The 15,348-nt window shown below is 44.3% G+C and overlaps 1 protein-coding gene across 1 annotated transcript in view; it reads right to left on the bottom strand.

Moving 5' to 3' along the window:
• The window catches only part of ADAMTS12 (ADAM metallopeptidase with thrombospondin type 1 motif 12), a 109,575-nt gene extending 94,517 nt beyond the window's left edge, over positions 1-15,058 (bottom strand). Inside the window, exons 1-2 of the mRNA XM_081212637.1 lie at positions 14,826-15,058; positions 11,507-11,868 (exon numbers count right to left, since the gene is read on the bottom strand). Of these exons, the coding sequence (XP_081068763.1) occupies positions 11,507-11,868; positions 14,826-14,952 (489 nt within the window). The 5' untranslated portion in view covers positions 14,953-15,058. The remainder of the gene's footprint in view (positions 1-11,506; positions 11,869-14,825) is intronic.
• Between the last annotated feature and the right edge of the window lie 290 nt (positions 15,059-15,348).

Here is a 15,348-nt window from a genome sequence, read left to right as displayed (position 1 = left end):
AAAGCAAGAAACCCCAGAACATTCTGGGATTTCAGGGCAATGCAATTACAGGCTGAATAACTGGCAATCTGCTCTGCAGGACAGCTGTGCTCAAAAGACAGAACCTTGACAAGTTATTTTGACATGCAGCCTTCTGAAATGAAGTCCCAACAGAGCTCAGCTTGACAGCCCATCCTGCTTGGGCAAAGTTAGAGCAATGATACGTTCACGTCTAAACAACACACACCCACACAAACACACACACACACATCACCACCCAAAAAGAAAAGATATCCTGGAAAAAATGGCCTTAAATCAGAACTCAATGACAAGTCTCAGGGTTTAAAATGAGACATTTCAAGATGAGACATATTGAACTGCTCCTGTCCAATGTCTCTTCACAGGGGTGGAAGGTGTCTCCGAAAAAATGTACACATCACTTGGGAAGACAGGCGAACAAATGCCAGTGTACTGGAATAAGCAAAGATCACCAGTGTCGAAGCAATGATTCTTCAACATCAACTTTGTTGGACCGGTTATGTTGGGTGGATGCCTGATTATCATCTTCCAAAGCAACTACTGTACTCTATTCTGAACATTAAAATGGAAAGCATAATGCTGGTGGTCAACAAAAGAGGTTCAAAGACTCTCTCAAGGCAAATCTTTAAAAATGTAGTATAAACACTAACGACTGGGAAACACTGGCCTGCAAGCGCTCCAGTCGGAGAACAGCCTTTACCAAAGAGGTCATGGGTTCTGAAGACACTCGAACTCAGGATGAAAGGGAGAAACGCGCTAAGAGGAAGGGACGTTTGGCAAACGCTCACCATGGAAAATTATGTCCACACTGTGGAAGGACGTGTGGATCCAGAATTGACCTCCATAGTCACTTACGGACTCACAGTTAAACTGTGTTTATGGAAGACAATCTTACTCGGCTACGAGTGATCGCCAAAGAAGGAGAGAGGAAGGTGAGAAGTTTCAGTTTGCACAGTGGTATAAATGGACTTATGATTATGCATTGATTTCCACAGGGAGTTAATTTCCATAGGCAGCTGCCTGTTGAGACTCAGGATAAAACACAGACAAAAACATGGCCACAGCCTCTCCTAGGCTACATTCTCATTTAAAGAAATTGCAATTTATTTGTATGTTTGTTTGTTTTTTTTAAAAACTTAGGACACAAAGACCTGTCAGGAAATGAAAGGCAACACATAAAATTAAGAGCAAACAAGTTATGCAAATTAGCTGTTCTGCAGCATGATGGTTCCACGTCATTAACAAAAAGTGTTTGATGAAGTGGAGAGTACCCAAAACAAAACAAAAAAACCAAAACAAAAAACCCAGCATGTGATTATACTTGGAAAGAGAGCAATTTGAATTAATGCTTTTATTGTGTGCAAGCTGTTCTTCTCAGCTCTTAAGTTATAATACAGTCACAACTGTATTCATAACTAGGTCCGTCCCCCCCCCCCAAGTTGGTACAAAACCTACAACAAAGAGCAGGATTACAGTGAGGGAATAATTCTGCCTGATGTCATACAGGCAGAGCACAAGAACAGAAGATCCCTCCTAGATCCCCTAGTCCAGGATCCTGTTCTCACAGTGGCTAATGAGATGCCCCAATTGGAAGCAGAACATGAGTTTCACAGCACTCTCCCCTATTTGTGCTCCCCAGAAACTCATATCTCACTTCATCATTTTTAATCGGAGATGCCAGGAATTGAACTTACGACCTTCTGCACACAAAGCATGCACTCTTGCACTCAGCTATGGCCCTTCCCTTAATTGTCCACTTATAGTCCGAAGTGGTCCAGCCCAGCAACGAATGCAGCATCACACAATGCTGAAGGTGATGGCTCATTCCTGAACTGTTTCTTCCCCAGTGGCTGATGGGTCAGCGGTTTCCTCCAGTTCCCTTAGCGTGCGTTATTTCTGCTCTGACCCTTTTCATGAACCGTGACTAATGATGCCACTTCATGCGTTGGCTCCGTCATCTGCATAAATGGCTGTGAAAGGCCAGGACCGTGCTTGTAAACAAATGCCTTCCCTTAGCACTGGCATGGTTTCCAACCTTGCTTTCCCACGGTTCCTGCATTTGGTGTGCTTGACTTGCCGGGCCTCCCAGTGCTTGGTCTTTTTGTCTCCAGCAAAGAAGTGCACCAGAAGGGCATTGCTTCGGTCTCGCACATGGTGAAACTCTGCTTTCCGTTTCTTCTTAGACTATATTCTTTGTTGCTAATCTCAGCATGCATGTCTTGTTTCCCTTCATTAACATGGGGGTGTTCTTAGTGGAAACGCACCCACTCATTGTGGGTGGGGGAGACTTGCCTCTTCACTCCTTGACCTCCTTCAGAAGAGAAATCAACCTTCCCGATTTCAAGAAACCATATTCCCCACCTCTGTTCCAGTTGGGGGTGGGGGAAATGAATACAGAATCACAGAATTGTAAGTTGGAAGGGACCCAGAGATTCATCTCGTCCAGATCCCTGCAATGCAGGGATTCTGCCCACAGCTATCCCTGGGTAGGCTTGAACCACCAGCCTTCTGGTTAACAGCCAGACGCACTAACCCATTGCACCAGAAACACCCCCTTCCCACATGCTGCCTCCACAGTAAGAATCCATCCCCCAAATGCCTGAGGGCCCCAGTCCTGCCACTCACCACCTGGCCCAGGGCGGGGCCTGACATGCTATAAGAACTGCTGCTGCAGCTACCACCCAGGAGGACTCCCCTGCTCAGCGCCTGAGGGCCCCAGTCCTGCCACTCAACACCTGGCCTAGGGTGGGGCTCTATAAAGGACTGCTGCCACTGCTGCTGCTGAGCAGAGAGGGCTCCATTTTGTTTTGTTTTTGTTTTTGTTTAAATTGCTGTTATTTTTTTACCTATGTCATTTAAAACTGTGATATTAATGCTGTATTCTTAGTTTTATATTTTGATTTATGTGGAAATTGTTTCCCATTTGGTTGTGCATTTTTTATGTGGTTTATTTATTGCTTATGATTTTTGTAATTATGTAAATTTTGTTATGCTGTAAGCCACCTTGAGCATGGTTTTTTTAACTGTGGAAAGGTGGCATACCAATAAAAAATTATGATGATAATGATGCTGCTAATAATAATAATAATAATAATAATAATAATAATAATAATAATAGTAATTTATTATTTATACCCCGCCCATCTGGCTGGGCTTCCCCGGCTACTCTGGGCGGCTTCCCAAAAAATATTAATATACTGTAATACATCAAACATTAAAAGCTTCCCTAAACAGGGCTGCCTTCAGATGTCTTCTGAAAGTCTGGTAGTTGTTGTTCTCTTTGACATCTGGTGGGAGGGCGTTCCACAGGGCGGGCGCCACTACCGAGAAGGCCCTCTGCCTGGTTCCCTGTAACTTGGCTTCTTGCAGTGAGGGAACTGCCAGAAGGCCCTCGGTGCTGGACCTCAGTGTCCGGGCAGAACAATGGGGGTGGAGACGCTCCTTCAGATATGATGATAAAGTCAATTAAGGAAAAACAAGCTACATATCAGTCTAGAGGTGGTGAACCTTTCTTCTGCCAGGGGATGTAATTCCCATAGATAATCTGTCTAGAGCCATGTGCCAGTGGTGGGTACCAGAAGTGGGTGGAACATCTCTCTTTCTTTCTGCTGCCTGCTTTTCTTCACCTGTCTTTTACCTCTCCCCCTTCCATTTCCCTTCCCTTCATGTTTTAAGCAAATATCTAGTCTCTACTTTGGTGGGGGGGGGGAGGGTTATGGAGGGAAATGATGAGAAATTTGGGGCTGGAATTATCAATAGTGGATCAACACAGGAATCCAGCCATTGCACTGGCCTAGAAGTGGAGAGGAAGCCTCACTGGGTGATCTTTTAAAATGGAGCACCCAGGAGGGCTGGGCAATCTGTGTACCTTCCTGTGTGTGTGCACATGAGAGTGTGTGTGGTTTATGGTCCCCAGTGGGTTTTTCATGACTGAATATGGCCCTTGATAAGATTAGGCACCTCTTGGTTATTTTACAGCAAAGTGTCAATGCACCAAACAGAAATCCCTGGCAATAGATAACTTCTATCACCCCCCCAGTCAGATAATCGGTGATCAGGGACAATGGGAGTGATAGTCCAAAACATCCACAGGGCACCAGTTTGGGAAGGCTGCAGTGAATCATCCTTTGAAAGCCCTGCCTTACATGTTCCTAAAATGTATTTATGTTTCATCTCCATAAGAACACCATGCTCAGTGTTCTTCGCTCATTTAAACATCCAAGACAGCTCAGAATTTATAAGCAAAGGATTCCAGACAGCTGAGCTATCCAGCTGCCCAAAAGGCTATTGGAAAAGGAACCAAGAAGAACACATGGTTCTATTTCTCTGGGACCTGAGCTTCTCTTATCTCTCCCTCTTTCCTCCCTTTCCATGGGACCTGGATGACTTCCAAAGGTCCATTCGTATAATCACTTATATTTTTTAATGCAAAAACAAACATAACAGCAGCAATAAAGTATAGACAAGCGCATACTTTTCTGCTGTATGGTATCCACTTCTGAACAATGACACTCAAATCACACCCCTGTCCTTACACTACAGAACCATGCTCAGGATTTGATTATTTCATATGCCACCTGTGAGACCATAAAATTTTGTCCTCAGAGCAATTGAGGACACACAGCAACCTATGAATTACCGGTAACCAAGATAGTTGGCAAGGAGGCCATGTACATGAAGATAACCGGGAATTTTTTATTGGTGTTGGGGAGGATTGTTTCAGATTCAGAATGAGACCCTGGACGCCTGCCTTAGTGCTATGTGGGAGTCATAGAAACTGTCAGCATTTACTGTTGCCATAGTCTTCCCTTCCATCAGTGAGAAGCTCAACACACCTGTCATTGCTGAGAGGAAGGCGGGTGTATAAATGTGACAGGATGATTAGAGACTTCCTCTCTATGAAGGCAGGAAAGGCTTAGAGAGCAACAGATTGACACAAAGATATCTCAAGAAATCAAAAAAGTGGGAGGGGGCTGGACTGAAAACTGTGCTGTTTATCCTGTGCTGAGATGGAAACTGCATGCAAATGACTATCACGTTACTTTTGCACCGGGTTACTGCATGGCAGGCTAACCTTCCAGCTCATTCTCTCTCCCCATAAGTGAAAACACTCCAGAAGGAATCCTTTTTGTTAAGGAATGCTTGGTGGTTCATTTGTTCCCCACATTGCCTTCAAGAAGCTAAAAAAAGGAAGGCAAAAATATATACTGATTGTTGCATACACTTATCCACGCTGTGGTCTAAACCACTGAGTCTCTTGGGCTTGCTGATCAGAAGGTCGGTGGTTCAAATCCCTGTGACAGGGTGAGCTCCTGTTGCTCTGTCCCAGCTCCTGCCAACCTAGCAGTTCGAAAGCACACCAGTGCAAGTAGATAAATAGGTACCACTGTGATGGGAAGGTAAATGGTGTTTCTGTGTGCTCTGGTTTCTGCCATGGTGTTCTGTTGTGCCAGAAGCGGTTTAGCCATGCTGGCCACATGACCTGGAAAGCTGTCTGTGGACAAACGCCAACTCCCTCGGCCTGAAAGCGAGATGAGCGCCGCAACTCCATAGTCACCTTTGACTGGACTTAGTCATCCAGGGGTCCCTTACCTTTACCTTTATATATATTGCAAGGTTTATAAATAGTTACTAGAATTTAAACAGAAATACAACACATCATAGTGGGGGCAACTGTGGTCAGAGGAACTATGTATCTACTTGCTCAGACTTCTGTTCAGCCACTAACTGTTGGTGGGTAACTTCAAGGCCTCTCACACTCTCCTTTCTTACAGTCCAGACGGAGTTTTTCAGTGATGATGATGATCAAAAACTGATGTGGAAATGTGGGAAACTGAACGAAAGACCAGAAAAGTGAGAAACTAAAACTGTCAGATTCACCCATCCCTAGTGCCACGTTTATCTTTTCTTCTCTCTGCCTAACCAGGAACCTGTGTGTTTAGCTTAAGGCATGGGACAGTTCTGAGCAACAGCCAGGCTTTATGTTTTCAAAAATGCAGATCAGTCACTGCTCCCTTATCCCAGTATCTGAGATGTTACCAGATACCAGCAGCACATTGCTGATATTTAGTCAGGCTGCAAACTCCACATTGGAGCTGAGTAAAGAAGCTATCAAAGCAGTGCACAATAAAGGGAGAATTTGATAAGACACAAACTCTAAAAACAATATAAACCACTCATAAAATCTCTATAAGCAATAAAACCATTTCTACCATTATACAATTAATGTTCCATAAATTGACTAGATCACACTTCAGGCAATGCTTTGTCATTGGCGGCGGCGGTGTGGTGGCAGCGGGAGGCCCCATTAGCTAAAGTGGCACCTCAGGTTAAGAACAGTTTCAGGTTAAGAATGGACCTCCAGAACGAATTAAGTTTTTAACCTGAGGTACCACTGTATATATAACACTCTGTCAGTTTGTTTTTATTTTGGACATAGGAGTGAAAATATTAGAATTCCTCTGGCTCTAGGTCCAGCATGGGTTGAGACATGTGGACTACCAAAACTGTTGGACAAGCCAGGAGAGGAATTTGTAGAGTACAGGGAGAAAAGTTTGAGATGTATAGATTTTGAATGTTGGCAGGTATACATCTGGCAACAGAGTTGTGAGAAAGGGAATTGCTGGCAGGAAGTCTGCATTTCTATAGCATGAGGTACAAAGAACTTCAGAATCGGGAATGGGCTACAATGACAAATAGATCATATTTAGGCCGGGTGGGGGGAGAAGCAAGACGGGGGGGGGGATTTCTCTATATTGTGCTTGCCCTGGCAAGTGTTGAAGGTTTCTGTCATTCCATGCTTTTGGCAGCAATTGGACAGCTTGCTATGCCAAGCATTTTCTTACTGAATTTGTAAACTGATCCTTGATGATAATGTTTCCACTGTACGGCTAATGAAAGGAGAGTTCCTTCTCTATGCCGACAGCAAAATGGGCAGCATACAAGTCAGTTATTCATGGCTATCCTTTGGATTATGTTACTCATTCAATTCATTGATACGGGAGCATTTGGGCAGCCTAGTCCACCATGACTTTGCTCATTTTCTCCACTTAGCAGCCAGTCTCTTCTTACTGTTATTTCATCCATTCAGTTATTCCCACAGTGGATAGATCCTGTACCCATGTGAAGGAATGACACGGACCATTAATAGAATCATAGGAATTGCAATTCCCATATAGACAATGGAATCAGGGGTCTACTGGAGAAAGGCCAGTGTGCATTTAGAATGGAGAGATCGCAGTACAAATTATTGCTCAGTCATAAAGGACTGACCTCGGGTCAGTCATGTTTCCTCAGCATAAAGGCCTTGTAGGATTGTTGTTCAGATAAATAGGGTAAGGAGCTATATGCAACCTGCTGAACCAGAAATGGACAAATCTATCAATTTCAGTTGTCTGTGCTTCTCTCTCTTTTTTTCCAATGTTAAATGCAGTTCTCCACATTTCCACAGCAATTCATGATTATTATTATTATTATTATTATTTTCAATCCTCATGAACATGAGTCAGCATGTTAGTGAGTGCTTGTTGTTGTTGTTTAGTCGTTTAGTCGTGTCCGACTCTTCGTGACCCCATGGACCAGAGCATGCCAGGCACTCCTGTCTTCCACTGCCTCCCGCAGTTTGGTCAAACTCATGCTGGTAGCTTCGAGAACACTGTTCAACCATCTCATCCTCTGTCGTCCCCTTCTCCTTGTGCCCTCCATCTTTCCCAACATCAGGGTCTTTTCCAGGGAGTCTTCTCTTCTCATGAGGTGGCCAAAGTATTGGAGCCTCAGCGTCAGGATCTGTCCTTCCAGTGAGCACTCAGGGCTGATTTCCTTAAGAATGGATAGGTTTGATCTTCTTGCAGTCCATGGGACTCTCAAGAGTCTCCTCCAGCACCATAATTCAAAAGCATCAATTCTTCGGCGATCAGCCTTCTTTATGGTCCAGCTCTCACTTCCATACATCACTTCCATACATCACTTCCATACATCACTACTGTGAAAACCATAGCTTTAACTATATGGACCTTTGTTGGCAAGTTAGTGAGTGCTAGAAATCCTGAAAAGCAACACTTCACATTGCAAAATTTTGCTGCAGGTCTCCCTTGTTTTATAATGACAGATTGGTAGCAATATTCCACTAAGATTTCCCTGTTCTCTCTTCCAAATGAAACCGCTGTTGCAAAGGTTGCCATAAGCTTTATTTGTTTGATGGCTTGCTTGTTTATTAAATTTATATCCCATCCTCCCTCTCAAAGGAGACCAGGGCAGCTTCCTTCCTCTCTAAGGGTGGGGGGGGGCATGAAATGATATTATTTTTGTATTCAGTGGCGCTTATGCTTTCCTTATTTTCGTGACTGCCTTTGTATTCTACTAAGCTACATTTCTGTCAGCGACTGAAAGGCGCAATATTCCGAGAGGTGGAGAATGTGACCTTTGCCACAGAGAATGAATCACTTTTCCAGTGTTTATCCATCTGTGAAAATGGAGAGCGATTAGCCTGTAGAAGGAAACATCTCCACCGACAGCATCAGGTTTCACAACAAACTGCCTTTAGAAGAGCTGAAGACAGCATTCAGTATTTTGATGCAGAAATAAGATGCATCGTGTCAGTGCCGGATTTATGTATAGGCTAAATAAAGTATAGCTCAGGGCCCCACTCTCTTGGGCCCCCCCAAAAAAAAATTAAAGGGAAAAAACCTGGATGTACATTTCCAAAATATAAGATAAAAAACAAATAAAATAAAACCTACATACAGCAACAGTGTTTTGTGTTGTGTAGGCTCCTATGATGTAAGTAATGGGCCCCACCTGCTAGCCTGCTCCCTAAAACATCACTGGTTTGCTCATTATAAGTCTTTGTAAATTGTGTTTGTAAAGGAACTTTCGTTATTGCCAAATGCCAATGTGTTTGCATTATTAAGTTTGTTATGAATAAAAAAATCATTTTAAGTTAGAACTTAATAATTATTTCACTATTAATCTACTTCTTCTTATTTGTATTTCAGTTCAACAATTACAGTGGTACCTCGGGTTACATACACTTCAGGTTACATACACTTCAGGTTACAGACTCTGCTAACCCAGAAATAGTGCTTCAGGTTAAGAACTTTGCTTCAGGATGAGAACAGAAATCGTGCTCCAGCGGCGCGGCAGCAGCCGGAGGCCCCATTAGCTAAAGTGGTGCTTCAGGTTAAGAACAGTTTCAGGTTAAGAACAGACCTCGGGAACGAATTAAGTACTTAACCTGAGGTACCACTGTACTTTGTTAAAATACATATTTTGTTATGTGCAAATGGCTTTAGATACCTATTAGGTCTATGAATTACCATATAGCAAATATTCAACACAAAAAACAGTGACAATTTGTTGTTGACGAAGGACAGCTGGAGATATAAAGGGCCCCATTAACTTCAGTAGTTTGGGCCTCATCAAACCTAAATCCAGCCCTGATCGTGTTCAGTGGTTTCCTCCCCCTCAAGTGTGTAAGGCTGCAGGTCTAATTGCACAGATAACACACACATACACACTCATTAACATTAAAAATCTTATTGTATGTGGGTTGCTGTCTGCAATTGTCTGGCACAGAAGGCACGTATTACCTTGAAAACAGCCTCACACTGGCTATTTTTCCAAGACACAATTACTGTAGCACTTTGATGTACATTGTTTTGCTAAGTGGAAAAACATTTTGTTTCTGAAAAAATACTGAAACACTATTTACCAAAGAAATCAAACCAAAAAAAACCAGCAGTTGTTCATTTACTAGAACCATGCATTTGATGAGCTCTCACATCCTCTCTCTGAATTGAATTCTTGGGTACACAAGTTACAGACATTTTCATTATATGCCTATGCCACCCCACCCACCTGAGTTCTGTGGGCGGTTTGCAGTCCTTTAGAAATACAAAATACAAGGCGGCATGGGACCAACATATAACTAGCAAGGGCAAGCACTAAGGCTTAAATCTCTGCCCCCCTTGACTATGTAAATATTCCTATAGTCACATTTGCACAGCACATGTAAGGAAATTGTATTTTAAATTCTCCATATAGTTTTCATTATTCTTTCATGTGCTGAAATGAAAGCCTTTCATTTGTATCTATACCAGGCCTGCTGCATGCAATCGACTTTGTTTCTGAACAGTCAAAGGATCTTTTGCAGGCCTGTAATGTTTCCAAGGAAGGAATTTTCATTCCGCGCTGATGGGGTGGGAGCAGGGGGCTGTCCCACACATGTTTACATTGGCCTAGCTGGATCTGCAGTTGTTAAGAGGGCTGGGAGGTTTGAGGACACACTCAGGGCATGTATTCTGGAGACTACAGCAAGCCTGCTAACGCCTTCTCTTTCTTTTTGTGATTAGGGGGCCTGGCCAAAAATCCAATATTTCCTAGATTCTAGGGATTCTGCTTGGCCAATCCTAGGGAGCTATTCGTGTCCTACATGTGGATTTCCCATAGGCCAGGAGCAGGGGAAACCTTTTGGTCTGGTGGGCCAGATCTTTAGAGATCTTTAGGAGAGCCAGTATGGTGTAGTGGTTAAGGGCAGTAGACTCGTAATCTGGGGAACCAGGTTCGCGTCTCCGCTCCTCCACATGCAGCTGCTGGGTGACCTTGGGCTAGTCACACTTCTTCGAAGTCTCTCAGCCCCACTCACCTCACAGAGTGTTTGTTGTGGGGGAGGAAGAAGGGAAAGGAGAATGTTAGCCACTTTGAGACTCCTTCGGGTAGTGATAAAGCGGGATATCAAATCCAAACTCTTCCACTTCTTTATTTCCCCGCAACCCAGCGGATCAACTTTGATAGGCCGGAAGGACTAACCACCTGTCAATCATCTGATGACAGGTGATGGGTACGATCGCAGTCCTACGTCAAAGTTGGCCCACAGGTGTGATGGGGAGACAGTGAAGCAACACTGAGCAGGACTGAACTCTCTGCAGGATTCTTAACAGGTGGTGTTAACATCCTGCTGTCTGTATGTGGCTGTTACCTGTGGAGAACTGGCAGGCACAGCCAATGCAGAACTGAACCCTCTGCCTGTCAGCTGACATCACTTATCCATCTGCATGATGTCTCCTGATTCACAGGTGGGCATGGTTTGGGGGGAAATGGACTTATGGATGGAATTGGATCTCAAGGATCCTTATCTTCTTGATTCTCACCACCAAATACGTAATTGTTTATCATATACCATGCAACTGTTATGCAAAACATCATTTACTATGTAATTGCTCAAGCCTTGCACAGCTTCTATTATGGCACGTAGGGTAAGTTGTCAGGGTAAATTAGTCATATCAGTTTATAGGCAGCTCCAGCCACAGAGGCCCTTAATCCATATTCTTAGCCATGAATTAAAACAATTAACCCGCAAAGAGATCTGAACGTTGATCTTGCCTTCCACACCCTGAAGCATAACTCTTGAATTTGGGCCAGAAGCTTTTGGTTTGTGAATACCTGAAATTACCAATAGCAATGAATATTTCATGGTAACTCTGTCACTTACTAGTTCATTGCAAGAGCTGATTGCTGCCTTCCCAGTCTTGAAATCTGGCTGCATGACTGTCCCAGTCAGGTGGCACGAAGTTTCCGAACGCTGAACCATCTTTGCACGGGAATAGTTGCCAGATCGCCTTTCCAGAATATAATTATTGGACAGTAATCCTTGATGGAGGGTTAAGTTAAAGAACAGGTCCTTGTCTTTGTGCTTAATCTTATAATACACTTGACTGTCCTTTTTCCTGATGTCTCTTTTCCTTCTGACAGTGGAAGCATGGTGGTGCAAATTGTAAGACAAAAACTTCCCGGCCGCATCGACTTTTGCTGGGCTTACCACTTGGTAGTCTTGCAACGTTTTGATAAAATTATCTAGGGGAGAAAAGGAGCAGAAAAATTAGCTTTTCACAATAATAATAATAATAATAATAATAATAATAATAATAATAATAATAATTTATTTGTACCCTGCCCATCTGGCTGGGTTTCCCCAGCCACTCTGGGCGGCTTCCACAAAGACCAAAAATACACTAATATGTCATACATTAAAAACCTCCCTGAACAGGGCTACCTTAAGATGTCTTCTGAATGTCAGGTAGTTGTTTATCTCTTTGACATCTGATGGGAGGGCGTTCCACAGGGTGGGCGCCACTGCCAAGAAGGCCCTCTGCCTGGTTCCCTGTAGCTTTGCTTCTCTCAATGAGGGAACCACCAGAAGGCCCTCGGCGCTGGACCTCAGCGTCCGGGCAGAACGATGGGGATGGAGACACTCCTTCAGGTATACAGGACCGAGGCTGTTTAGGGCTTTAAAGGTCAGCACCAACACTTTGAATTGTGCTCGGAAACGTACTGGGAGCCAATGCAGGTCTTTCAAGACCGGTGTTATGTGGTCTCGGCGGCCGCCCCCAGTCACCAGTCTAGCTGCCGCATTCTGGATTAGTTGTAGTTTCCGTGTCACCTTCAAAGGTAGCCCCACGTAGAGCGCATTACAGTAGTCCAATCCTTTGCCCAACCCTCTTTTAAAGACATCCAAGTTGGTGGCAGTGAGTTCCATAGTTTAACTAGGTGCTAAGTGAGGAAGGACTTCCTTTTATCTGTCCTGAGTTTTCCAACATTCGGCATCATTGGATGTGGATGTTCTAGTTCCATGAGAGAATGAGGAAAATAGCAGGGATAGGGAACCTGTGGTCACCCAGAAGCTACTGGACTGCAGCTCCCTCCATTCTTGACTGCTGGCTATGCTGGTGGGGCTGATGGGAGCTAGGATGCAACGATATCTGGAGGGCTACGCTTTTCACATTCCTGGAATAGACCCTTCCCATCACATTAAGTTGTGCGTGGTATGTTGTGTGCCTTTCACAATTTTGTACTGGTGGAAAAATATCTACGAACTGGAGGACTGGCAGAATTCAGCAACTTGAGAGGATCTCAGCTTGCTTCCTTTTAAAAAATCAAGTTCCTAGCCCCTGTGGTTTGTGTCAGGCAAGAGAGGATCCAATTCCCGCCCCCCCCCTCCATGGCATGTTGCCAGGAACGAATAAGACAAGGAAAAGTTCTTAGCAGCTGCTTTTTATTCAATATGCACAGAGAGAGGCTTGGAAATGAAGCCTCTTGGAATAACGGCGTTGCCCTGAGTGAGTTTCCACCCTCTCCCTCTCTCCCTTCATGCGTCATCACTACAAGTGCTGAGAAGTGGCCTCTGCCTCTAAGCTCTTTGCTCTCTTACTTTCAATGCTCGCCGGGTTCTGGGAGGGGGGGGCCTGGAATGCTTTCTAAAGACGCTGTGTCTGTCAGCTGTCGCCTCTCTGGTGCATCTTCTTCCTCCTCTCCCATTATTTCCCAGGTTTCCCTCTCATCTTCCTCTGAGCTGTGACCTCCCTCAAACCCATGTTGTAATTCTGAACTGTCTTCTTTCCCACCATTCCTCCTCTGCCCAGTCCCTGACAGCTTGGAACTGCATCCAGGAGTGCCCAACCTTTTTTCAAAGAGGGCCAGATTTGATGAAGTGAACATGTGTGAGGGCCGACCGAAGTTGTTGATTGGAGTTATTGAGCTTTTTTAAAATTAATTAAACCGACCGGCGGGGGCCGGATTAGGCCCCCAAAACAGACTTTGGACATGCCTGGATAAGCAGTGCCTGTGAAAATGTCAGAAATAAAGTCCAATGTCAGCATAGCTCCACATATTCCAGCAAAAGAAAACGGGGTAAGAACAAAAAGCAGAAGACAATGCAAATTTGTTTGATGCACAATAACTCAGGTATTTTTTCCCCCCTTGCAGGGTGGCCCTAAATGACAGGGTCCTTCCATATGAATCCATGCTCCCCAGTCACATGCTGTGTTCTTATGCAGTAATAATAATAATAATAATAATTTATTATTTATACCCCGCCCATCTGGCTGAGTTTCACCAGCTACTCTGGGCGGCTTCCAATCGAGCGTTAAAAACAATACAGCATTAAATATTAAAAACTTCCCTAAACAGGGCTGCCTTCAGATGTCTTTTAAAGATAATATAGCTACTTATTTCCTTAGTTCCACAGGGCGGGCGCCACTACCGAGAAGGCCCTCTGCCTGGTTCCCTGTAACCTCACCAAATGCCCCTGTAGCTACCAAATGACATTACATTTCTGTCTTTCTTTTGAGTAATAGGAAGGGGAGTGATGGTACAGGCAGAATTAAGATATTTGTTTGAGAGCCCCACCTTGAACAGAAAATCCCTGCATTGCAGGAGGTTAGACTAGATGACTCATGGGGTCCCATTCCAACTCTACAATTCTATGATTCTTTGGACATTAAAAGGGCAGCAATAGCCAGTTCGTTACAGGAGTTTTCAAAACCAGCCACCCTCAGTTACTGCTGGAGGGAGGCAGCAGTCCATCTCAGGACAAATACAGTAATCCACAGTCACCTGCCTACCGTTTTGTAACTGCTCGGGCAGGGGTAAAGCATTGCAAGCTGTCTGTTTGCAAGAAAGTTTGCCATTGCTCGTCGCTGGTTTTAGCTTGCCAGCCTTGTTCTTTGTGGGGCTGCGAACAGCCGCTCACAGCATGTTCAGAGTGTGCCAGGGAAGATGCTCAGCTTGAGAGGGGAACGGTTTACAAAACGGCATTAAAGTTTTCTTTTTAAAAAAATAATAATAATTCGTAAAGTCATGAAGATCTGCAAATGCTGAAGTGGCTAAAGCTTATTCGTACAAAAGGTTTGCTTACAGGCAAGGCCCTTCTTTTCTACAAGATTAGGAATGTGGAGAGGGGAAGAGAGAGCTGCCACGTTGTCAAATGCTAAATGCAAGAGCCGCTTTAATTAAAAACAAGAGAATCGACTGACCTTGCCTCTTGTCTGGAAAGACAAATCTGCCCGGTGGAGGATTCCTACCATAGCACAACGCCTGGATATTAAGGAAGTGGACCCAGAAGGAAACATTGGCGAGCCAGTTTCTCTGAATACATGGCATGTTTTATTTGCAGGAAACTGAGCGCCTCTTTCAATGCCTAGTTGAAAGAAAGCGGTCAAGTTGCATGGCCAAGGGCTGTGGAAATTAATGCACAAAGAGAGCGGGGAGAGAAAAGAAAATTCTCTCAGAGAGAAAGGCAGAGAGGCTTTTCCTGAAAAGGGGAGTGCTTAGGAGTCTTGGTGTCTGGTTTCTGGAGAGAGGGGGAAGGAGGGTGGTGGTTGAGCGAGGAAGCGGTTTCTAGGGAATCCCGCTTTTGCACAGAGATGAGCATGTTGTGGAACTGGGAGGCATAAGAAAACCTTCTCTGCTTGTGCATCTATCTGCTGGCTCCTGAGTCACTTGGGTTTGGAGGAATCCGAAGAGAATAAAACAGGCAGGTTCCTCTTCCCCACAAAA

Source organism: Podarcis bocagei (assembly GCF_964188305.1).
Source record: "Podarcis bocagei genome assembly, chromosome: 11".
Lineage (NCBI taxonomy): Eukaryota > Metazoa > Chordata > Lepidosauria > Squamata > Lacertidae > Podarcis > Podarcis bocagei.
The sequence above is the reverse complement of the archived record's forward strand: the minus strand, read 5'-3'. Positions and strand labels throughout refer to the sequence as shown.